The sequence below is a fragment of the Ovis canadensis genome, chromosome 2, assembly GCF_042477335.2.
Source record: "Ovis canadensis isolate MfBH-ARS-UI-01 breed Bighorn chromosome 2, ARS-UI_OviCan_v2, whole genome shotgun sequence".
In the NCBI taxonomy this organism is placed as follows: domain Eukaryota; kingdom Metazoa; phylum Chordata; class Mammalia; order Artiodactyla; family Bovidae; genus Ovis; species Ovis canadensis.
In genome coordinates this window covers 226,512,257-226,537,370 of record NC_091246.1, presented here as the reverse complement: position 1 = coordinate 226,537,370, position 25,114 = coordinate 226,512,257, and the positions used below count along the sequence as shown (strand labels likewise).

The 25,114-nt window shown below is 48.1% G+C and overlaps 2 protein-coding genes across 6 annotated transcripts; one reads left to right on the top strand and one right to left on the bottom strand.

Moving 5' to 3' along the window:
* Positions 1-13,637: 13,637 nt before the first annotated feature.
* Positions 13,638-19,771, bottom strand: RETREG2 (reticulophagy regulator family member 2). Of its 2 annotated transcripts, none has more exons than XM_069578381.1 (9): positions 18,589-19,771; positions 18,193-18,299; positions 17,375-17,405; positions 16,878-17,013; positions 16,385-16,469; positions 15,953-16,096; positions 15,701-15,795; positions 15,393-15,528; positions 13,638-15,137 (listed from the first exon to the last, which is right to left on the bottom strand). In XM_069578381.1, exons 1-9 carry the CDS (start codon positions 18,855-18,857, stop codon positions 14,515-14,517), a joined length of 1,626 nt encoding a protein of 541 aa, XP_069434482.1. In that variant the 5' UTR covers positions 18,858-19,771; the 3' UTR covers positions 13,638-14,514. The 2 variants fall into 2 exon arrangements, with proteins under 2 accessions (XP_069434482.1, XP_069434483.1); XM_069578382.1 differs by having other exon boundaries at positions 16,878-16,925; positions 18,589-19,320.
* Positions 18,616-24,668, top strand: CNPPD1 (cyclin Pas1/PHO80 domain containing 1). 4 transcript variants are annotated; one of them, XM_069578384.1, is made up of 10 exons: positions 18,788-19,088; positions 19,873-20,099; positions 20,346-20,433; positions 20,892-21,000; positions 21,547-21,628; positions 21,791-21,911; positions 21,997-22,125; positions 22,694-22,755; positions 23,131-23,248; positions 23,465-24,668. In XM_069578384.1, the coding sequence occupies exons 3-10, from the start codon at positions 20,365-20,367 to the stop codon at positions 24,008-24,010; spliced, it is 1,236 nt and encodes a 411-aa protein (XP_069434485.1). In that variant the 5' UTR covers positions 18,788-19,088; positions 19,873-20,099; positions 20,346-20,364; the 3' UTR covers positions 24,011-24,668. The 4 variants fall into 4 exon arrangements, with proteins under 4 accessions (XP_069434484.1, XP_069434485.1, XP_069434487.1 ...); XM_069578386.1 differs by having other exon boundaries at positions 18,995-19,088; positions 19,873-20,094; XM_069578383.1 differs by having other exon boundaries at positions 18,616-20,099.
* The last annotated feature ends 446 nt before the right edge of the window (positions 24,669-25,114 follow it).

Below are 25,114 nucleotides of genomic sequence, written 5' to 3'. Positions count from 1 at the left end.
CAAAAGCATCAATTCTTCGGCGCTCAGCCTTCTTCACAGTCCAACTCTCACATCCATACATGACCACAGGAAAAACCATAGCCTTGACTAGATGGACCTTAGTTGGCAAAGTAATGTTTCTGCTTTTGAACATGCTATCTAGGTTGGTCATAACTTTTCCTCCAAGGAGTAAGCATCTTTTTAAATTTCATGGCTGCAATCACCATCTGCAGTGATTTTGGAGCCCCCCAAAATAAAGTCTGACACTGTTTCCACTGTTTCCCCATCTAGTTCTCATGAACTGATGGGACCAGATGCCATGATCTTCGTTTTCTGAATGTTGAGCTTTAAGCCAACTTTTTCACTCTCCTCTTTCACTTTCATCAAGAGGATTTTTAGTTTCTCTTCACTTTCTGCCATAAGGGTGGTGTTATCTGCATATCTGAGGTAATTGATATTTCTCTCAGCAATCTTGATTCCAGCTTGTGTTTCTTCCAATCCAGTGTTTCTCATGATGTACTCTGTATATACGTTAAACAAGCAGGGTGACAATATTTAGCCTTGACATACTCCTTTTCCTATTTGAAACCAGTCTGTTGTTCCATGTCCATTTCTAACTGTTGCTTCCTGACCTGCATACAGATTTCTCAAGAGACAGGTCAGGTGGTCTGGTATTCCCATCTCTTGAAGAATTTTCCACAGCTTATTGTGATCCACACAGTCAAAGGCTTTGGCATAGTCAATAAAGCAGAAATAGATGTTTTTCTGGAACTCTCGTGTTTTTTCCATGATCCAGCAGATGTTGGCAATTTGATCTCTGGTTCCTCTGCCTTTTCTAAAACCAGCTTGAACATCAGGAAGTTCACAGTTCATGTATTGCTGAAGCCTGGCTTGGAGAATTTTGAGCATTACTTTACTAGCATGTGAGATGAGTGGGTGGGTTACGGTAGAGAGGTCTGACAGAATGTGGTCCACTGGAGAAGAGAATGGCAAGCCACTTCAGTATTCTTGCCTTGAGAACCCCATGAACAGTATGAAAAGGCAAAATCATAGGATACTGAAAGGGGAACTTCCCAGGTCAGTAGGTGCCCAACACGCTGCTGGAGATCAGTGGAGAAATAACTCCAGAAAGAATGAAGGGATGGAGTCAAAGCAAAAACAATACCCAGCTGTGGATGTGACTGGTGATAGAAGCAAGGTCCGATGCTGTAAAGAGCAATATTGCATAGGAACCTGGAATGTCAGGTCCATGAATCAAGGCAAATTGGATGTGGTCAAACAAGAGATGGCAAGAGTGAATGTCGACATTCTAGGAATCAGCGAATTAAAATGGACTGGAATGGGTGAATTTAACTCAGAAGACCATTATATCTACTACTGCGGGCAGGAATCCCTCAGAAGAAATGGAGTAGCCATCACGGTCAACAAAAGAGTCTGAAATGCAGTACTTGGATGCAATCTCAAAAACGACAGAATGATCTCTGTTCATTTCCAAGGCAAACCATTCAATATCACAGTAATCCAAGTCTATGCCCTAACCAGTAACACTGAAGAAGCTGAAGTGTCAAAAGATATCAATTAGCAATTGAGCATTGCTTCAGTCATTTGTCTTGTAGATCAGCAAAGCACACGCAGATTTGCTAAGCAGCTTTGTGCTTCAGCTGAGCTGCAGTCTCCCACAGGCACAGCAGGAATCGGCTCCTCTACAAATCAGCAGGTGGAGCCTCAGCCAGACACTTCCTATATCAGCTTCAGCAGGTTTAAAGCAGACAAGGTCAAAGTAAAGATGTCAGTAAGGATGTCTCAGGCCCAAATCGACTCGAATATTAATTTAATGGTTTTCTCTTTAGTGGTTTTCCTCCTCCTCAGTTGACTCTTTAGTGAGGTTCCCCAGTGGCTCAGTGGTAAAGAATCTGCCTGCAATGCAGGAGCCACAGGAGAGGTGGGTCAGGAGTATCCTCTGGAGAAGGAAATGGCACCCTGCTCCAGTATTCTTGCTTGGAAAATCCCCTGAACAGAGGAGCCTGGTGGGCTACAGTCCACAGGGTCACAAAGAGTCAAACACGACTTAGTAACTAAACAATAACTGTTGACTCTTAGAGAAACAGTGTATACTAAAAGGGAAAGAAAAACCATATTGCTGACTGTCCTGTCCTACAATTACTCATCTCTTAGTTTATTTAATTCCCCATGAAAGCCTTTTGAAGTGGATATTACGCATTCCCATTTTGTAGATAAAGAAAACTGAGATTGGGAGAGATGAAGTCATTGGCTTATGGTGATGGACTTTGAACCCAAGAATGGGCATAGCCTTAAGTCCCATGTTCTTTTATTGTACAACACTGCCTCTCCCACATCGACTCTGTAACCTCGTCAGTAACTGCAAAGATCTTAAGTGGTGATTTTCTCAGAGTGTGGAAAATCTCATATCTCTCCATGCATTATCAATATTCAAACACCCTTTCAGCGCAAGTGAAGTGTGTTAGTCGCTCAGTTGTGTCCAACTGTTTCTGACCCCACAGACTATAGCCTGCCAAGCTCCTTTGTCCATGTTAAAATTTTGAGCACAAAAAGGTTTGTTTATAAAGCATTGTTGCATCCCACAGACTTCAAGAGGGATCAGAGATGTCAATGGACAAAATAAACTTCCATTGCAAGAATAATAGTGTCTTTGTTCTACTTTAAACAAGTATATTAGGAACAGGATACTGTCAAAATTAATATAGGGAGTTCCCCAGTGGTCCAGTGGTTAAGAATCTGCCTTCCAGGACTTCCTTGGTGGTTCAGTGGCTAAGACTCTGATCTCCCAACACAGGGGCCCTGGGTTCCTTTCCTGGTCAGCGAGCTAGATCCCACAGGCTGCAACTAAGAGTTCTAATGCTGCAACTAAAGATCCCACATACCACAACTAAAGCCCTAGAGCGGCCAAATAAATAAATAAAACTAAATATATTAAAAAAAAAATACTCCTTCCAATGCAGGGGAAGCTGGTTTGATCCCTGACTTGGGAACTAAGATCCCACAAGCCACAGAGCAACTAAGCCATGAGCTGAAACTAGAGAAAAGCCTGAGCACTCCAATGAAGACCCAGTGCAGCCAAAAATTTTTAAAGTTAATATAGGTCCTCTGCATCTGAATCTCAATCTAGAGTCAATGAAATTGAAGAAGATGGATACAAATCGGAAATTTTCCACTTGAAACAAAACTTTACCTTGCTACAAATTAAAAAAAAAAAAAACAAATATAACCACGTAAAGAAACAAAAAGATCTCAAAGTTACCAAATGAGGTAAAATTATTTGAACAAGAAAAAGTTGGGGAACTGTATTTGAAGTTAGATTCATAACCATCTCTTCACATTCTTTTGAGTAGGACACCAGAAAGAGCTTCTATCAATCCCTGTCAGGCTCTCCTGTCCATAGAATTCTCTAGGCAAGAATACTGGAGTGGGCTGCTATTTCCTTCTCCAAAGGATCTTTCTGACTCAGGGATCAAACCCAGGTCTCCTGCATTGCAGCCAGCTTCTTGAGCCACCAGGGAAACCCAAAGGAAAACACGAGGTGTAAAACTAATGCCATGATTTGGAGCAAGGTACTATTCAAATATCTATCACTATTTAAATAACCAGGTGTGGAAGCTCTTTGATTGGAAATGACTTCAGATCCCAGGAGATTTGAAGATGGGCCTGGCTCTCCCTTCACTGAGGTTTGCCTTGCTTTCTCAGGTATACGATATAGTGAAACAAACTTTGTGATGACATTAAGTTACTTGTCCTGAAGTGCCTTAGCTCTCCCATGGATCAATTGAAGACTCTTAATTTAGCATATAGTTCAAATTCACATGATTTTACAGGTTACATTTATTTGATTCAATCCAAGACTTATCAGATTTTATACAAGGCCCTGGGCATAGAGGTGACTAACTTAAGGTCTCTACCCTGTAGTTGTTCAATGTCCAGAGGAGGAGGGGGATAGTGAGGGAGAGGGGCTCCTTGCATCTAATAAGTAGGATGCTGCTAAACATTTGACAATGAACAGGACAGCTCCTATCACCACCAGCAAAGAATTATTTGGATCAAAATGTCAGTAGTGCATATAGTCAATAGTACTGATAAAGCCTGATTTAGATGAAGTATAAAACTGGAGTTCTTCTGAGTGAGTTCAAATTGCAGTGCCAATAACTACTAGCTGTTAGAGGTTGACAGATTGGCAAATAACTTCACTGGTATTTCAGTATTTATTTTACAGAAAACAATAGTTTACTTTTAAAGCCAAATGTTAAGCATTTTAAAAAGTAAAATTTCTTGATATCTTTGAAGGACACACACACGCAACTAAATGTAAAAATGTAAGCTTAAAATTCATGAATGTTAAATATACATTAATATTTTAACATGGATGTTAGATATAAAATTAATGAAGTATTATTTTAGAGTAAAAAACTAAATGCCAATAAAAGTAAAAATATAAAAATAATTGGAAATAAAATTATTTGCTCTTTATTTTAAATGAAATTTATTTTTACATCTTTATTTTATTTTATTTTGGTCACCTGGTTTGTGGGATCTTAGTTCCTGGTTGTTTGTTGTTCAGTTGCTAAGTTGTCTTACTCTATGCAGTCCCATGGGCTGCAGCACACAAAGCTCCCCTGTCCTTCACTATCTCCTGGAGTTTGCTCAAACTCATGTCCATTGAATTGGTGATGCTATCTAGCCATGGGACCAGGGCTCAAACCTGAGCCCATGGAAGCATGGAATCTTAACCACTGGACCATCAGGGAATTCCCTATTTGCCCTTTTTAAAAATAGTGATCTCTTAAAGAAATATATTAAGATATCACTGTTAAATTGTAAGTGTATTTTTGGTACAAATTTTTCTAGCTGCTTTAAAAAGCTCTTTCTGGTGTTGTATTTCTCAAAGAAATGGGAAGAGATGGTTATAAATCTAACTTCAAATATAGTTCCCCAACTTCTCCTCGTTCAAATAATTTCACCTCATTTGGTAACTTTGAGTTATTTTTGTTTCCTAGGTGGATATATGGGCTTCCCTCAGTTGGTAAAAGAATCTACCCGCAATGCGGGAGACCCAGGTTCGATCCCTGGGTCAGGAAGATCCCCTGGAGAAGGAAATGGCAACCCACTTCAGTATTCTTGCCTGGAGAATCCCATGGACAGAGGAGCCTAGCAGGCTACAGTCCATGGGGTCGGCAAGAGTTGGACATGACTTAGTGACTAAACCACCACCAGGTTCAGTTCAGTTCAGTTCAGTTCAGTTCAGTCACTCAGTCATGTCCGACTCTTTGCGACCCCATGAATTGCAGCATGCCAGGCCTCCCTGTCCATCACCAACTCCCGGAGTTCACCCAGACTCACGTCCATCGAGTCAGTGATGCCATCCATCTCATCCTCTGTCATCCCCTTCTCCTCCTGCCCCCAATCCCTCCCAGCATCAGAGTCTTTTCCAATGAGTCAACTCTTTGCATGAGGTGGCCAGAGTACTGGGGTTTCAGCTTTAGCATCATTCCTTCCAAAGAAATCCCAGGGCTGATCTCCTTCAGAATGGATTGGTTGGATCTCCTTGCAGTCCAAGGGACTCTCAAGAGTCTTCTCCAACACCACAGCTCAAAAGCATCAATTCTTCGGCCCTCAGCCTTCTTCACAGTCCAACTCTCACATTCATACATGACCACAGGAAAAACCATCGCCTTGACTAGACGGACCTTAGTCAGGTGGATATATATAAATATATTTTTAATTTCTAGCAAAATATAGTTTTGTTTCAAGTGGAAAATTTCTGATTTGTATCCATCTTCTTCAATTTAATTGACTCTAGATTGAGATTCTGATGCAGAAGACCTATATTAATTAAAAAAATTTTGGCTGCCCTGGGTCTTTGTTGGGGTTCTTGGACTTTTCTCCAGTTGTGGTTTAGTTGCTCTGTGGCATATGGGATCTTATTTCTCAGATCAGGGGTCGAACCAGCTTCCCCTGTATTGGAAGGATTCTTCCTTTTCTTTTTTTTTTTTTTTTTAAGTTTTACTAATTTATTTGGCTGCTCTAGGGCTTTAGTTGTGGTATGTGGCATCTTTAGTCGCAGCATTAGAACTCTTAGTTGCGGCCTGTGGGATCTAGCTCCCTGACTGGGACTGGAACCCAGGGCATCTGTGTTGGGAGCTCAGAGTCTTAGCCACTGAACCACCAAGGACGTCCTGGAAGGCAGATTCTTAACCACTAGACCACTGGGGAAGTCCTTATATTAATTTTGACAGTATCCTGTTCCTAATATACTTGTTTAAAGTGTCTTTGAACTAGAATAATTATTCTTGCAATAGAATTGACATCTTTTGATTCCTCTTGAAGTCTGTGGGATGCAACAATGTTTTATAAACAAACCTTTGTGTGTTCAAAATTTTAACATGGCTATATCTCATTTATAAATCATTCAGAATTCAGATTTCTTTTTCCAATGTTGAAAGAATATTTCTACCTCAACTAAAATTCTATTTTGGTACTTTAAGATATGAGTATGTGAGAATAACAAAATGCTGAAAACCAGTATTTTAATCACAACCAGCTATGCAACTTTGGGCAAGCCATTTTACCACTATGCCTCAATTTCCTCATCTGTAAAATGGGGGTAGGGTGGATGGTTCCTACAGTAAAGCAGGATGGTGAAGATTACAGAAAGGATACATAAACTTAACATATGTGTATTTTTTATATCCTGTGTATAATATATTGTTACAAATTTGTTCATTTGTCTTTATATTTATAATGTGCAGCTTGTTGGCCCAAATTCTTGAATATATTTTCCAGATCAGTTTGGTGTAATTGTTTTAAAATATGTCCACAAGGGAATTCCCTGGCAGTCTAATGGTTAGGCCTCAGTGCTTTCACTTCCGTGACCTAGGTTCAATCCATGGTCAGGGAACTAAGATCCTGCAATCAGCATGGCCCCCCGAAAAAAAGTCCACAATTTTTTTTTTCCTACTTTTCCCTTAAAGAGCATGAGCTGGACTCAATAGCTTGCTTCTAATGTATATAGTGTGGTGGAAGTGATAGAGCGTGACTTTTGACACTAGGTCATAAAAAGCACTGTGGCTTTCTTCTTGCTCTCCTGGATCATTTGCTCCAGCGAAGGAAGCTTTGGTGTTGTCATGACACTCAAACAACCATGTGCTGGGCTGCTCTCAGTTGCTCAGTCATGTCCGACTCTTTGTGACCCCATGGACCATACATGGCCTGCCAGACTCCTCTGTCCATGGGGATTCTCAGGTGAGAATACTGGAGTGGGTAGCCTATCCCTTCTCCAGGGGGTCTTCCGACCCTGGAATCAAACCAGGATCTCCTGCATTGCAGGAGGATTCTTTACCAGCTGAGCTACCAGGGAAGCCCCCAAGCAACCAGGTTAGTGTGATGAGGGAGAGGTTAGTATCATGAGGAAATGAAGCCTCTTGTCAACAGCAGGTATCATGGGAGCAATCTATCCACATACACATACACCCATATGTGCCATACACTGTGCTCATACGAAGATTCTATGTGATCTTCGGAAAAACAGCAGTATACTGAGTAAGCATTATATAGGTCTCCTATCAGGGCATGATATGGGACATCAGGGGAGCCTTCAAATATGGGGTGTGGTCTGAAGTACATCTTAAAAGACAAGTGTTTAGCAAGTGGAGGAATGAGAGGTGGGAGTGTAGAGCAGGGGTGGAGGAGGGCAATGCAGCTGAGTGGAGGAAAGGATAATCTTTTGGGGGTTTGGTGCTGTAAAGAGCAAGACAGGGCAGGTCTCAGAAGGCTTCTTAACAGTATTAGGAAGCTTGAATGATACCTTGTAGGAGAGCCTTGATTACTATTAAACAGCAGAAAGATCATCTAATTTGTATTTTTCAATTATTTGGCCACATTGTTGGGCATAAATTTTGGTAGGAGACAAGAGTGTGGGCAGAGAAACTGTTGAGATAAGGAGGGTGTGAATCAGGGCAGTGGCGGGGAGTGAATCAAGAAATAATTAGAACATCAATTTAGCAGCAACTCGGGATTGACTGGGTATGGGATGAGAGAGAAGGATGTAGGTCTTTAGAGTTAGTGGTGGAAACAAGCATGATAAAAAACACAGAAAAAGCCTATCTGTGTAGGGAAGTTGGGGGGTGGAAGGTGAGGGGAAAGACCATGTGTTTAGTTTTTGGTATGTTGAGCAGAAGTGCCCATGGGACATTCAAATGGAGATGCCTAGTCAAAAGTTCTGGGAAAGGAGCTAAGATTTAGAAGTCATCAGTTTCCATATGAGTGGAAACTAAATGGGTGAACATGTGAAACTGTCCAGGCAGAGTGCAAAGAAAAAGTGAGCCAGGGATAGACTCAGTGAAAAACCAAAACTTAAGGGATTAGGAGGAGGAAGTCCATGAGACTTCAGACACTAAAAGCAAAATAACATGGTGATATACTGTCCTTGCATGATGGAAAATTCTTACACTCTCTGTCCTTGATCTTTGTACTTCTAAAGATCTTTTAAATCTGTTTTGCAATATCCCTTGAACAGAGAAACAAATTCTGCCTACACGGTTATTTTTGTCAATTTATTTTTTATTGAAGGATAATTGCTTTATAGAATTTTGCTGTTTTCTGTCAAACCTCAACATGAATCAGCCATAGGTATATATATATATCCCCTCCCTTTTGAAACTCCTTCCCATCTCTCTCCCCATTCCACCCCTCTAGGTTGATACAGAGCCCCTGTTTGAGTTTCCTGAGCCATACAGAAAATTCCCATTGGCTATCTATTTTACATATGGTAATATAAGTTTCCATGTTATTCTTTCTATACATCTCACCCTCTCCTCCCCTCCCTCCACGTCCATAAGTCTATTCTCTATGTCTGTTTCTCCACTGTTGCCCTGTAAATAAATTCTTCAGTACCATTTTTCTAGATTCTGTATATATGTGTTAGAATATCTTTCCCTTTCTGATTCACTTCACTCTGTATAATAGGTTCTAAATTCATCCACCTCATTAGAACCGACTCAAATGCATTCCTTTTTATGACTGAGCAATATTCCATTGTGTGTATATACCACAACTTCTTTATCCATTCATCTGCTGATGGACCTGCCTACACGATTACTAATCAAACTCTGCTCAAAGATTTTCTACCCTCAGAAGTCCTACAGATAGCCCTGCAAAGTTTGATAGCCACTGAAGTGATTTAATTTTGCATTCCCTTCTTGGCTTAAACATTCTCTGTTCCTTCACAATTCCCCATGTGCTCCATGTGATGGAATTTTCAGCATTTATTTCTGGTGATTCCCTTCTGGGCACTCTTCAATTTGTCACTTTGTCCACAAGTGTAGCAAGGCACCCTATGGAAGTATTCTAATTTGTGCACAGTACACCTTAGCTATTATATTCTCCCCAGTAATACTGCCTAAAGTTAAGTTTATGAGCAGCAACATTATACTATTAGCTGTTAGAACACATAAAGTGCATTGCCCTCCCCTGCAAACATAACCATGTAACTAAGCCTGATGAACTATGGACGGAGGTTCGTGACATTGTACAGGAGACAGGGATCAAGACCATCCCCATGGAAAAGAAATGCAAAAAAGCAAAATGGCTGTCTGAGGAGGCTTTACAAATAGCTGTGAAAAGAAGAGAAGCAAAAAGCAAAGGAGATAAGGAAAGATAAGCATCTGAATGCAGAGTTCCAAAGAATAGCAAGGAGAGAAAAGAAAGCCTTCCTCTGCGATCAATGCAAAGAAATAGAGGAAAAGAACAGAATGGGAAAGACTAGGGAGCTCTTCAAGAAAATTAGAGATACCAAGGGAACATTTCATGCAAAGATGGGCTTGATAAAGGACAGAAATGGTATGGACCTAACAGAAGCACAAGATATTAAGAAGAGGTGGCAAGAATACACAGAAGAACTATACAAAAAAGATCTTCACGACCCAGATAATCACGATGGTGTGATCACTCATCTAGAGCCAGACATCCTGGAATGTGAAGTCAAGTGGGCCTTAGAAAGCATCACTACAAACAAAGCTAGTGGAAGTGATGGAATTCCAGTTGAGCTGTTTCAAATCCTGAAAGATGATGCTGTGAAAGTGCTGCACTCAATATGTCAGCACATTTGGAAAACTCAGCAGTGGCCACAGGACTGGAAAAGGTCAGTTTTCATTCCAATCCCAAAGAAAGGCAATGCCAAAGAATGCTCAAACTATCACACAATTGCACTCATCTCACACGCTAGTAAAGTAATGCTCAAAATTCTCCAAGCCAGGCTTCAGCAATACGTGAACCATGAACTTCCTGATGTTCAAACTGGTTTTAGAAGAGGCAGAGGAACCAGAGATCAAATTGCCAACATCTGCTGGATCATGGAAAAAACACGAGAGTTCCAGAAAAACATCTATTTCTGCTTTATTGACTATGTCAAAGCCTTTGACTGTGTGGATCACAATAAACTGGAAAATTCTTCAAGAGATGGGAATACCAGAGCATCTGACCTGCCTCTTGAGAAATCTGTATGCAGGTCAGGAAGCAACAGTTAGAATTGGACATGGAACAACAGACTAGTTCCAAACAGGAAAAGGAGTATGTCAAGGCTGTATATTGCCACCCTGCTTATTTAACTTCTATGCAGAGTACATCATGAGAAACGCTGGGCTGCAAGAAGCACAAGCTGGAATCAAGATTGTTGGGAGAAATATCAATCACCTCAGACATGCAGATAACACCACCCTTTTGGCAGAAAGTGAAGAGGGATTAAAGAGCCTCTTGATGAAAGAGGAGAGTGAAAAAGTTGGCTTAAAGCTCAACATTCAGAAAACGAAGATCATGGCATCTGGTCCCATCAGTTCATGAGAAATAGATGGGGAAACAGTGGAAACAGTGTCAGACTTTATTTTTGTGGGCTCCAATATCACTGCAGATGGTGACTGCAGCCATAAGATTAAAAGACACTTACTCCTTGGAAGGAAAGTTATGACCAACCTAGACAGCATATTCAAAAGCAGAGCTATTACTTTGCCAACAAAGGTCCATCTAGTCAAGGCTATGGTTTTTCCAGTGGTCATGCACGGATGTGAGAGTTGGACTGTGAAGAAAGCTGAGCACAGAAAAATTGATGCTTTTGAACTGTGGTGTTGGAGAAGACTCTTGAGAGTCCCTTGGACTGCAAGGAGATCCAACCAGTCCATTCTGAAGGAGATCAGCCCTGGGATTTCTTTGGAAGGAATGATGCTAAAGCTGAAACCCCAGTACTCTGGCCACCTCATGCAAAGAGTTGACTCATTGGAAAAGCCCCTGATGCTGGGAGGGATTGGGGGCAGGAGGAGAAGGGGACGACAGAGGATGAGATGGCTGGATGGCATCACCAACTTGATGGACATGAGTTTGAATGAACTCTGGGAGATGGTGATGGACAGGGAGGCCTGGCATGCTGTGATTCATGGGGTTGCAAAGAGTCGGACATGACTGAGTGACTGAACTGAACTGAACCCTTCTTTCCCCGGGCTGTACTTCTAGTTTTTTGTTTAGCCTAACTGTAGGTTTCATATTTCTACTTAATTTTTCTTTCATTCATATGAAAAGCTTTCTTCTTGTCCCTTTCATCATGAGGCAGGAAATGGCCAGAATACCTGGTAATGAAAAACTGTAGGCAAACATATAACAGCCATCGGACCAGGGCAAGTGTCAAGAATGGACTCTCATGGAACTGCAAACATTTGGTTAATGTTCTGACCCAGTACAGTCTTCTGGCTCTGTCTTCAAACTGCAGGTTAAACAAGGAAAGTAAAGGTGGGGCCACGGCAGCAATTGTTTTTTGGATTAATTCTATTTTTTCCTGAATTGTCTGTTCGATGATTAGAATTGTTTGGCCATTCTCTTCAGACATCTCTAGATGATTACAAGTTCATGTTCCTCCAACAGCAAGACAGGGAGGACACTTGAATCCCTGAAAGCCTTTCAGGCAAATGTGAAACACGTGGAAGGAAAAAATTCTCACACACTTAGAAGAGATGCAGCACAGAAGTCAACCTCAAGGAGCCAGGCAGCATTGCCAGATCGAGCTTCCAGCTGAATGGAGGCCAAGGCTGTGGACTCATGAAAAAAGCCATCTGTCCAGTTTTGGGCTCTCCTCTGAACGCTGTTCTTCCCCAAAGAGCAAGGACTGCTAAAAGACCAGTCTTTGTGGAGCTAGGGTAAGCAGACTGCTCCTGTATCATTCCCACATCCTTGAGCATATTCGCATCTGGGCCCTATTGATGGCCTGCTACTGCTAAGTTGCTTCAGTCGTGTCCGACTCTGTGCGACCCCATAGACGGCAGCCCACCAGGCTCCTCTGTCCCTGGGATTCTCCAGGCAAGAACAGTGGAGTGGGTTGCCATTTCCTTCTCCAATGCATGAAAGTGAAAAGTGAAAGTGAAGACGCTCAGTCGAGTCCGACCCTCAGCGACCCCATGGACTGCAGCCTTCCAGGCTCCTCTGTCCATGGGATTTTCCAGGCAAGAGTACTGGAGTGGGGTGCCATTACCTTCTCCGTATTGATGGACAGGGGCTCCCTATTATAGGGTGACTGCTGGAGCCAGACTGCCTGGATTTGGATTCTGGCTCCATCGTGAACTAAGGCCCTGACTTTGTGAAAGGTAACTTCTATAAAAGTATCTTATGTCAGGGTCCTGATGGAAAAAGTTAGTATAAATCACCTAGAGGAGTGCTGAGCAGGAATGTTGCATTGTTAGTGTAAACACTGTTTCTTTCATGTTCCTGGGCTTGGAATCAGTCTTATGTCTCTTTTTGACTGTGCTCTGTGGCATGTGGGATCTTAGTTCCATGACTAGGGATCTAACCCTCGTCCCCTCTAGTGGAAGCGTAGTCTTAACCACCAGACTGCCAGGAAAGTTTTTTCTTTTAATATTCTTTTATTGATCGATTGATGGCTGCACTGGGTGGGTCTTTGTTGCTGCACACAAGCTTTCTCTAGTTGTGGCGAGTGGAGGCTCCTCTCCAGTTGTGATGGGATGCACAGGATTCTCTTGTTGTGGAGCACAGGCTCTAAGTGAGAGGGCTTCAGCAGTTATGGTGCAGGGGCTCAGTAGATGAAGATCAAGGGCTCAGTAGTTTTGGCACATGGGCATAGTTGCCCTGCAGCATGTTGGATCTTCCTAGACTAGGGGTCAAACCGGTGTCTCCTGCACTGGCAGGAGGATTCTTAACCACTGGATCATGAGGGAAGCCCCTCGGAATCAATTTTAATGCAGGTATCCAAGTCCTGCTTGTTTGCTTCTATCAGGAGAGACAAATGAGGATTGAGGGAGTTAACCGTCAGTACACAGATGGGTAAGGACTTCTTACGTAAGTGTTAAGCTTGTGGACAACACTAGAAAACAACTGTTGTGGTACACAGTGGTCTCAAGTTTCTGACTGGGAAGCTGAAGCAGCTTCCTCCTGCACATACTTATTTGCACATGCTAAACCTTACTAAGCATTATCACAGAGAACTCGGCTAAGGGCAGGTTAGGGCTGTCAGGGTAATCCTTGCTTCTGGCCTTGTTTTGCACCAAAGTAAATAAACAGCCAGGAGCAAACAGGGGATAAGGCAGTAGGGGCAGAGCACAGAGGGAGACAGAGCTCAGTGAGGCAGGCAGCAGCAGTTCTAGCCATCAACACTTTATTTTTCCAGTCAACACCTGCACAGATGTTACTGTCCATTTCCTGACCCTAGTAGGGGGTCCCACCACACTTGGACCATGACCCAGAGAAACAGATCTCCTTACTCCTAAGATAAGAAAGCCCCTCGCCCCACAAGACAGATGTCCTGCTCACTACCACAGCGCTGGCATACGTGCTGTGGGATCCCTGCTCTCATCCTGTATAGGGAAGGGCCAGGATGAACAAGGGCAAGGGTGCAGTGGAGGTTCCACGGGCTACAGTGACTTAAGTGCATTAACTACTGACCCGACCCACCACCCCAGGTTTCATCTGTACCTCCCAGACGGGAGCCTCCCTAAAGCTTAGCTGGGGCCTGCTGGGGAGGAAGAGCTGGTAAAGAGTGGGGATTGAGCTGCTAAGGACAGGACACAGCAGGGAAGTAAAGCAGAGAGGGGCTGGGATAGGAAAGAAAAATGATAAAGTGCCTGAACTAAACAACCGAGTGGGACACGAGGACAGAGCAGCACAGGTCCCTGAGGAAAGGAGGAAAAAGAAAAGGACAGACCGTCAGGGCTTGGGGCATTGTGGAATGAGACTAGAGATGAGGCGGGGAGGCAAGTGGGAAGGACTCCCCTAGCCCTGTTCATAACCACTAAACCCAAATGTAAAATTATTTACAAACTTAAAACAAATCCCAGGTACTGTCCCAGGCCTGGGACGGCAGGCAGGCAGGCAGGCAGGCAGGCGGAGGGTGGACTGGCTCCATCTGATAGCCAGCTTCCCCACATATTGCTCCTCCCCAGGAGAGCAGGGAAAGGAGCCAACAGTGACATCCTTAGCCAGGAAGCCCTACTGTGCCTGCAACTCGTTCCCCCAGGCTTATGGCTCTGCCACGGCCTGATCCTCCTGGTCTGACTGTACCAGAGACGGGGTGTCGGGCCCTAGGGGTGGAGGGGGTGAAGCATCAGGGGGCTCTGGGCATGTCTCTGGACCCAACCCCATCTCTGCATTTAGCTGCTCCAGCTCCCCCTGATCCAGCAACTCGAAGTCCTCAGTGGTGAGTGCCTCTTCTTCCTCAGGGGCAGGCAGGGGCTGGGGTGAGTCCTGGGGCAGAGATGGGAGTACGGAGGGGGAGGGGACGGGGACTGGGTCACTTTCCGCAAGGCCAAGTAGGGGCGACAGAGTGCTGGGAGGAGTGGTGAGGTCACCACTCACTGCCTCCAGGCTCAGTGTCTCCGCTGGTCCTCCAGGGGAGAGCATCACTCCATCTGTGGGAGACCCTGCCCCATTGAAGTGTGTGTTCACAAAGTGAAGGGGGGATGAGAGCTGAAGCAAGGCTTCCTCGGATGCCACATCTTCTTCCTCCAAGTCCAGGTCTTGTGAGAGGGCCTGAGGAGAGCCTAGCAGGTCTTCGGGAGGGGCCAGGTCTGTCTCCTCTCCCTCCCCTAGCTCCCGACTCAGGGCCTCCTCTGGTTCACTTGGCAGGCTCTGCTGGTCCAAATCTGTGCAGAAAACAAAGGGCCAGGAATGGGCCTGCTGTTCTGAGTAGCTGCAACGGATCACTCAGTTCAAGGATGAGAACTCAGGACACAGGATGCTAGGCCAGGCCTTAGGTGTTAAGGTCTTTCAGGAACTTGGTGTACAACTAGGGATGAGCTCCCCAAAGAAAACATTTATGGGGGCAATCACCAGAGAGCACAGCCAGCATCCCATGACAGGGAACAGGAAGATCAAGAGGGACAAAGGACTTCCCATACCCTCTGAAACGTCAGTTAGTTGTGGAGTGGTTGCCCGGGAGACAGAGAAGCCACCGCTTTCCAAAATAGAAGCCTCCTCATCTGACAGCTCTGAGTCTGTAATGGCCAAAGCCAGTGCTGTTTTCTTCACATCCACCTGCAGGGGAACCATGATGAACACAACAGACAAAAGGGTGAGAGAGCCCATTTCCAGGAGCATCCCTGCCCTGCCACTGACTCCCATCCCCTTGAGAGGTGACTGCTCTAAAGCAGATTCTCCCCCAGCCCTATACTTGACAGCCCATCGCCCCTGGACCCCTGGACCTCACCACCGGGGAGAAGCCAGCCAGTTCTGCCTCGCTCTCACTCTCTGTCTCTGCCAGTGGCTCATCACCTCCGGGCGGTGCATTCTTCCCCTGCCGCTCTGGAGACCAACAGCAGGGCAGTGACCAAGCAGGAACAGAGATGGGGGACAAACATAGCCACAGGTGTCTGGAGACTATCTAAATCCCAGGGCATTTCACAAGCCTCAAACCAAGGTCCTCCCCGCCTTCCCCTCCTGGGTCATGGGATCCCCTTACTCCTCTTGTCGTGTTTGTGATGCAGGGCATCAGCTTCTGCCTTCATGCTGTAGTCCAGCTGCATAAGGAGGGGCTCCAGGCGCGTGTACATCCTCTGGATCAGTTCATGATACACCACCAGGGGCCATAGCAGGATACTCAGCACTGAGGGTCAGAGAGTCCACTCAGAGCTCCCTATGCCTATTACCTAAGAGCCCTCATTCAACTGATGCCTAAACAGGAAAGGCTGAAGGAGACAAAGTCCCTTCCTGAGGCTGTGCCAGCTTCTTCCCACATCCACTGCCCTCCTTCCACTTATCCCACAGCATCCTCCTGAAGATCTCTGTAAATAGGTAAATGGGCAAAGAGAGTACAACAACCCCCCTTGGGTCAGTCCAAGAAAAGAAGACAAAGAAAGGGCTTTGGAAAGGGCAGGGGCCAGATGCTACTCACAGACAATGTAGGAAATCATAATCCCTGGCACATAGTGTCCCAGCACAGCCAGCACAGCACAGCCAGAGCAGACACGCGCGCAGAACTGCGGAGAAGAGCACAGGGTCTAAGAACAGGAGACTGAGGTATGTGCTCCACTTATCCGGGGAAAGAAATATTATTGCTCCACTGGTGGAAGGAAGGGCATGTCCTCTAAGAATGCAGTGATCCAGTTTAGTCAAGAGGATGCCTGGGATCATCGATTCAGGAAGTTTGCAACTGACATAGCCAAACACCTATAATTCAAACTTGGTCTCTCTTGGCAAGAAATAGTGTCAGGACACCAAAAGCTTACTCTGCCTCTTGTATCAGGCTACTAGCAGTAAATTTTGCCTCAAGAAGGCCCCAGGCCTTATCCTTCATCTCCAGTCAAGGAGTTTGAGTCACTCCTCCCCATCCCCACCTCCATTTCTCCACCGGGTAGAGCACTGTTGTGTGATGAGGGGGAGGTTACCTGAGCTGGATTCTGCCTCTTGTACTGCAGCAGCTCCTGCAGATGAATCTGGAAGGTGAGCCAGCTCTCAGCCAGGTATCTGCACAACTCGGGCACACTCAGCAGGTGCGGCCGGGCTCCTGACCCCGCACCCTCACTGGGGAGACATGATATGACCCCTGGAGGCCTCAGACACCAGCTTCCTAGGCACTCAAATCCCTCTGAGAATGCCTATGAGCTCTGTAGTCTAAGAAAGTGGACAACCCTGCCTCCCAAAGGGAGGCTGTCTGGGACCTGGGAAATAAAGCCCGGGGCTCCCAACCCTTTGCCCTGAAAACAGCAGGCACACAAACACCTACACAAGAATCCGGGACCAAGCTTGCTACAGTGCATTCACTATGCTGGGGGCTGTGCCTGCAGAAACTCCGTATTGCTCTGCACCGTGGCGGTGACACTGGCACCAAAGCAAGACAGGGTTTGGACATTTGTCTGTTCTTCAAGGGGTGGTCTGCACTCACCTGTCAGAGTGTGGCTCCTCCGGGGATGATGCTATAGAGAGGGAAAGGAGACAAATTACTGAGGGGCAGAGCTCTGGGAAATACTCCCCAAGCCAGAAACAGTTGCCCTTCCTCTGCAGTCCCAAAGTGCTTTCTCCAAATGCCATTTGCAGGAAGTATTACATTGTTATGTTGTTTGTATGTCTCCTTCCTCAGGCTTTACCCTTTTCAACAATAGGAACCCCATCTTATTCACATTCACATGTACATACACCCCAAACAGCTTACACACCTGGCACCCAGTTCTCTAAACTGTCTATTAAGTAAACATGTGGACAAGAAAACCCTGGTAAGAACTAATATTCCCACCATATGTGAAATCCTACCATAAGCATATGAAGTGTATTTATAAATTCAAGAATATCCTCCTCCTTATGAAACTGGAGATCGAGTGACTTTTATAAGGTCACGTACAGGGTAAACGGGAAGCAGGCAATGGAACCCAGGCAATCTGGATGCGGAGTCCACAAACTTTACTATTACTACACACAATAAAGACTGAAGTCAGGAGGAGAAGAGGGCGGCAGAGGATGGGATGGTTAGACAGCATCACCACTCAATGGATAAGAATCAGACACGATTTAGCGACTGAACAACCACACAATAACATGAATTTTGAGAAAGGGGAAATTTATTTCCCAACAGGGGAAGGAAGCAGTCATGCTTTGGGAGGCAGGTGGCCTGCGGTACATGTGCCTCACCATTCAACCGAAGCCGGGTGGGTCAGGCACAAAACAAGTGCTCATTGGGGCTTGCTGAATGAATCAAGTCACACTCACCAGAGATGTCAGGGAGGAAGCGAGGCTGCCACAAATCCAGCAGAAAATAGGCCAAAAGTGAGATGCTGAGTAGGAAGAAGGGCCGTAGGGAGGACGAAGACAGCAACCTTAGGGAGAGACAGGCACTCAGCGGTGAGTGGGTGAGAGAGGCTCCTACACCCATCGCGAAAGGCCGAAAAGAGCCCACTGATCGGGGAATGGGAACCTTCAGGCCGAATTCGACACCCGAAGACAGAGGAAAGGGGCAACCCAGGCTGACAACGATCTTTAAACAGCAGGAGGTGGCCCAGCCCTCCAGGACAAGCGTCTTCCCCAGAAAGGGGAACGGTACTCCGGGCTCGCCCGCCCCCGCTCTCCCGCGCTGCCCGGCCCCGCCCCCTCCTCCCCGGCCGTTACCAGAAGAGGCCGTTGAGCGCGGCCGCCGTGACTAGGCTGTGCAGCGGCTTCTCCCACACCAGCAGCCGCTGCGCTGCGGCCAACACCGCCTCCCAGCCGCGGAGCCGCAGCCACAGCGTCGTGGCGAGGCGTCCCACCGCCTCGGCCGTGGCCGCCTCCTCCTCCGCCTCGCCGGTGGCCTCACCCATGCCGAGGCCCAGGCCCAGGGTCAGGCCCAGCCCCGGGCCCCCACCAGTGCCGGTGTTGCCACCGCCACCGCCACTCGCCATAGCCCCGCCGCAGCCGCCGCCCGAGCCCGCGAGGAGCCAGGGCTGCGCGGCCGCCGCCTGGGGCGCGTCAGGCGGAAGGGGGCGCACACCGCGGAGAGGGCCGCCCAGGCCGCGGACGGGCGTCACGTGACGGCGGAGCGACGAGCCCGGCACGTGATGTGCCCTAACCGCCCGGATAGGGTGACCGGCGCCTGCGCGCAGGGGGTTGCCGGTGACCCTGCTCCTACGCAGGTGTGTGTCTTAGCGGCGCTGGGCGGTGTCTCCCTCTTCCTGACAGAGGGGCTGTATCTCCGCTTTTGCCCACTCCAGCCAATTTTCTTCCCCCTGTGTGGGCAGGGCGGCTAGGAAGGCCGGTCCTGGCCTGGATTCCTGGTGAGGCAGCCCGAAGCGGCAGGAAGTCAGCTTCCAGATGCCCCCGTGGGATCTTTCTGCTCTGGTTAGGGCGGCGGCCGCCCCTTAACTCAACCCTCGACGTACTGGTCCTCCCAGTTCCCTCTCAGCAAATAAACAAACACCAGCGCGTGACTCGATCGGCTCAAAAACAGAAAAGTTGTTTCCGTCTCAACTTTCTGTAAACTCTCCCTCCTTTCACGCATCGGAACTCCTTCCAATACCTTAAGCGAGTTATTGGGGTCTCGAAGTCTAAAACTCTTGTTTAGGTGCTATTTACTCTTGGCGGGGGCGTTAACACCACTTACTGAGGTTTCCAACGTAACAAGCGTGGTGTTAACGTGTTCCCTCAAGAACATTTAATCTCGGCAATAATCCTACAAAATATATAGCCAAAAATCAGTGCCCTTGCTACTTTGTACACAATTCACCAGTTAAAATTTTTGTACTCTTGCTGATTTTATTTTTTAAGTGTATAATGTTCTGTGTGTGCATACATCTCCCCTTTAAAAGAAAACAATTGCGAGCAACTCCCTGTCCCGAGTCTTTATTTACATTTATATCTACACCGGCACGAAAAGGTCAGCCGGGCTCGCTCGTTCTCAAGTGTGCCACGGTCCCCTAGGAATTGTCCCAATTTCTCAGACACGCTGGGGCTCAGCGATATCAGGAATTCTAGCCCAGCTCCTTCCCAGCGGTCGAAGCCGGCGGCTCGGCCCAACTGGCCGCAGGAAGTGCCCGGCGCTGACTTCGCCCACGACGCCCCCGCGGCTTGTAAACACCGGGCAGACGCGCGGCGCGGCAAAGGCACAGCACGCGCCTCGAAGCCAGGACTCCTCTCTACTCGGTGAGGTGGGCGCCCGGGCCCTGGAGCTCCACGCCCCGAGTCGGGAGCCCAGAACCCGGAGCCGGGAGCCCCGCCCGGAGCGGAACAGGAAGAGGCTCTGCTGCCCGGCCCCGCCTGCCGCGGCTGGCGCGAGGGGAGGGGGCTGCACCGGCAAGGGCGGCGGCCCGCGGGAGGGAGCCCGGCGGACAGGTGGGCAGGCGGGCAGGGACGGCTCCGCGGCCCCTTTAGAACTCGTTCCCTTCCCTTCGTAGGACAGTGGCTGGCGGCGCGATGGACCTGGCCGGGCTCCTGCTGGACGAAGAAGGCACCTTCTCCCTTACCGGCTTCCAGGACTTCACGGTGAGCTCGCGGCCCGCCGCCTCCCTAGCCTCCCAGCGCTTGGAGCCGCGACCGCGGGCGCTCCCTCCGCGCCCCTCACCGGAGCCCGAGCGGGGCTGCGAGCTCGCCTGATGGCTCTGCTGGGAAACTAGGCGGTAGCCGTTCGACCCGTGCCTACTCGAGGCCCTGGCTCCTTGGGCCCATGGGGAGAGCCGCGGGGTACAGGAATGGGGTAGGAGGTAACCAGCCCGGCCCCTTCTTGGAGAACTCCTCCAGAGCCCTCGGTGAGGAGGACTCCACCCCCTGTGGACAGAGAGCCACTAACAAACAATCCAGAGAATGCGGGGCTGGGTGGGGCAAGGGCCCCACTAGCCCTGAGGCAGGCCTGCCGCCCCGTAGCCCCCTTCCAGCCAGGAACCAGGATCTTCAGCATACCCTTCCTGCCCTTCACCCTCCACCCACCTCCTGCCCTGTTTCAGTTTCTCCCAGGACACCAGAAGCTGAGTGCCCGGATCCGAAGGAGACTCTACTATGGCTGGGACTGGGAAACCGACTGTACCCTGGAGGAGCTCTCCAGCCCCGTGGCAGGTTAGACAGTGTTGTACGACCGGACAAGTGAGAAGCCTGAAAGTGGGGGTGTCAGCTGTCATCAAAGTGACTCTAGGTGTAGCCTGTGAACTACACTGCCTCTTGGTAGCTAGTATGTTTGACAGGTGTAAGAACTAGGTTTGTATTTCATTTTTTCCTTAAATCCAGATGAGTAGGAAATATTGCTGCCTTACAAATTTGTATTATTCTTGATCTATATACTAGAAGCTTTTAATTTTCCAAGCATATCTATCGTATATTTCCCCCATCAACAAGACATGTTTATCTTCTCAGATGAGCTAGAGTGAAGGACGCTTCTAGGTAATTGCAGGTGACAGGGAAATATGCCTTCCTGCTGGAAGGAGCTGGAATTCAAATTTGGAATAGGCCTTTTGTTTCAGCGTGGGAGAATTGGATCTCTGCTTTGCTACTGTGGTCCTGTCTCCAAGACCTCAGATAATGTAGATCTGGGTCTTCTGCTGATAGCAGTGGGCCCAGCTGTGGGGGAGTTGTTTGCTCACTCTTGTTATCCTTCTGCCTCTGCAGATATTGCTGTGGAACTCCTGCAGAAGGCAGCCCCCAGTCCTATTCGCCGGCTCCAGAAGAAATATGTAGCCCACGTGTCCCGGTGAGTTCACAATTGAGAGATACAGAGTGAGAGTGTTTGGGCTCTAAAGAGAGGGGAACAGTTATCTCTAAAGAGAACTAGTAAAGATACAGGGATGAGCATCATAAGTTACAAGAACCGAAAGATCCTTGCGTTTAATTCCTAATGCTTTCTGATACCCAGAGAGGCTTGCATCTCTCCGTGTGCTATGATGCTGGCTCTGGTATACATTGAGCGGCTCCGGCATAGAAACCCGGACTACCTACAGCATGTGTCATCCTCTGACTTGTTCCTGATCTCCATGGTAAGATGCCCCCTTCCCTTCATCTCCCTGGTAAGCCTGGAGCCAGGTGTGAGCTCTCCTGATACCACCTCTGGTTCCTCTGCAGATGGTGGCCAGTAAGTACCTCTATGACGAAGGAGAGGAGGAAGAGGTCTTCAATGATGAATGGGGAGCTGCTGGGGGTGTGGCCGTGCCCACTCTCAATGCCCTGGAGAGGGGCTTCCTGAGTGCCATGGTGAATAGCTCTTCTCTCTCTTGCTCTGTTTTCCTGACCTGTTTTTATGTTCTTTTCATCCTTTGTTTTTTTATCTCCCAGCTTTCTATGGTCTCTTCATTTATCTTTCTGTTTGTCCTCTTTATGTCTTCCCTTATTAGCATCTTGCCCTCTAGCTTTTCTGGAATAAGCACAGTCTTTAGAGGTTCCTGGCATGGTGAAGTCAGAAGTGGAGACCTCCCATTGTCAGTCTTCCAGGTCCCACAGAGTACACTCTGAGCCAGAGTTTATCTTACTGGGCTCTGGGTATTTTCTTCCAAACTTTGCCTTCCCCTAGATTCTGGGCTTCCTATGGGCACGAACCATTCCCAGGATTATTTTTTGCCCCTTGCTTTTAATGGAGGGTGCAATGTGAAACCAGATATGTGGTGATTAAATAAGTTAATACATAAAAGTTTTTGGAACAGTATCTGGCACATGGTAAGAGCCAAGTGTTACCTGTAGTGGAGGTTGTAGTTGCTGCTGTGGGTCTGGTTATTAATTGACTGTGGCTCATGTCCAAGTCTGGTTGGATGCTCTTTATTCACAGGATTGGCGGCTCTACACTGATCCTCGGGAAATCTTTGAGGTGCTGAGCTGGCTGGAGGGCTGGTAGGTTCTAGGAATTGGGAAGAGGGACTTGAGGATTTGGAGGCTGAGGCCTAAGCCATAGGAGCTAAACAGAGGTGAGGGTCTGTGTAACTGAGGGTGGGGGGGGAGAAAACGAGAAAGAGAATTGCCCAAGGTCATGGTTCCGAAACGAGTCTGCTCTCCTCTGTGTGATCACCTTTGGAAGAGTGGGAGAAGCTTATTTAAAATACAGATCTTGGTCTCATCTTCATCTTTGGAATCAACGGGTAGTCTAGGAGTCTGTACATTTAACAAGTTCCTCGGTGTTCCCTGGTAGGTCCCCAGGGGAATGAGGGTGCCGGTGGGCAGCTGCAGGAAGATTGCAGACCCTCTCTGTGTTTTCTCCTATCCCTGCAGCGTGGCTGAGCAGCAGGGGCGCCGGCGGGGCTGGTACACCTACACAGACCTGTGTGTGCTGCTGGAGCAACCTGCCTGGCAACTGGCGCTGGGCTCCCTCTGCCAGCGGCTGGCAAAGGTGAGGCAGGTCAGGAAGCAGAGGGAGTTTGAGCTGGCTGGTGATGTAAAGCAAATACAGAATGGCTCAGGAGATGGGTTGGAAGTAGATGGTGACTGAGAGCTCTAAGTTGAGTCCACGTGTCCAGAGATAAGGGATGGGTATGTTAAAGACAGTTAAAGAGGGTTCAGGGGAAGGGGATTTGGGGACTGACGTTTCTTAACTCCTCTCCCCCAGCTGTCCTGCCTGTTGGCTATGGCATATGTGAGCAGCGTGGCCCTCGCTGTGGCATCGATGGCCGTAATACACCAGTCATTAGGGCTGTCCTGCAGCCCCCCGCCTGGCCCTCCAGACCTTGGACTGGCCTCCAGGTGCCTTTTGGAACCCTGCATACCTTCTCCCATGCCACAGTGCCTGCCGTCTCCTGCTAACATCTCCGGCTGCCAGGAAGGCGATGTAGTGTTGCGTTCACTGTGGGGCAGTCTGCTAGCCTCACTGACTCCCCCACCGTTGCCTCCTCCAGATCCTCCTGCTCCTCCCACTCTTCTTCTCAACTGCCCCCTTTGCCAGAAGCTCCAGAAGGACTCCCCAACCTGCCGTGCCTGCCACCACCTCAACCATACTGTCCCCACGGGGCCCCCCAGTCCTTGGTCCCACTCCCACGGCCTGGCTCCCCCCTGGCCTTGGAGCCCAATGCCTCCTCTGCTCCCACAGCCCCAGCAATGTTCCGTTTTCAGCATCATGGAACTGGCCCGCCTGAAGTCTTTCATTTTCCCAGGCTAGGTATGGTTCTGAGGAATGCATTAAGAGGATTTGGGAGTCCCTGAGAGCCTGGAGGGGCAAAGCTTGATCTGGGTCCTTGGCTGGTCTCCTGTCCTCCTGGGTGATGGAGCTTAAGGGGGTCGTGTGGCAGAAGGACTGAAGGTCACTTGCTCTTCTGTCCCTCAGGGGCTGACTGCCTGGCCAGGGCAGTGGTGATTCCAGGGAAAGCCTCAGCTCAGTGACCAGGGGCATGTCACAGGTGGACAGGGGCAAGGCTCCTGCCTCTCTTGTCCCCTGGGCTCTTCTAGACTTTTGCCTTTGAGTTTCCTAGGATTGGACGAGGGAGGGAGGAAACATTGACCAGGGTCTGTTTGATGTCCCTGAGGTAGGAGAGGCGGGGACTGACAGGGCCACCCATGGTAGGAGTTGCTGAGGGAAGGCGGGAGGTGGGGAACATCCCACACTCATGCCAAGTCTAGAAGAACCAGGGGCTGCTGGGACCTTCACCCCGGCCCTTTTGTCTTCCAACATTCTCTTCTTAGTCCCCTGCTCCTGGGCTTTCCTCTCTTCCGGTTCCTCTCCTGGGTGTTCTCTTCACGGGCCTCTCTGGCCACTGCTTTATATCTGGATTTTTCACGCTTTTGTAGAACTAAGGTTTCAATAAACAGTTTTAGTTGCATGGCCTGGACTCTTCCTTCTGCAGCAGCCCTCAAAGAACTCTCCTGCCCAGATCTTCCTTCTCAGCCTGCCTACTCCCTGATCCTATCATCCTGCTGCTCATTCTCTCTGAGTCCCATTCCAGAACGTCCTTCTTGTTTGATGGTCATAGATTCTCATATCAAGCTGCTCCCTCGTTCCTGCTCCCAGCACCCTGGGGCCCCTAACACTCCTTGACTCTGGTGCAGTGGGGCATAGATGGTGACTGTGCCGTGCTAGGGGTAGCCCTGTTTGTCACAAGTTCTGAGTGAGCACCATCTTTGTGGATCCCAAGGCCATCTCATGGAGAGCGTATCCAGCAGAGCCCCGTGAACTCCTTGAGGGCAAGCCCAAAGACACTTTATCTCCTGACTTCCTTTCTGGGCTGACAAATGGTGGTAATTACCACAAAGGCTTCTGTGGTGGCTT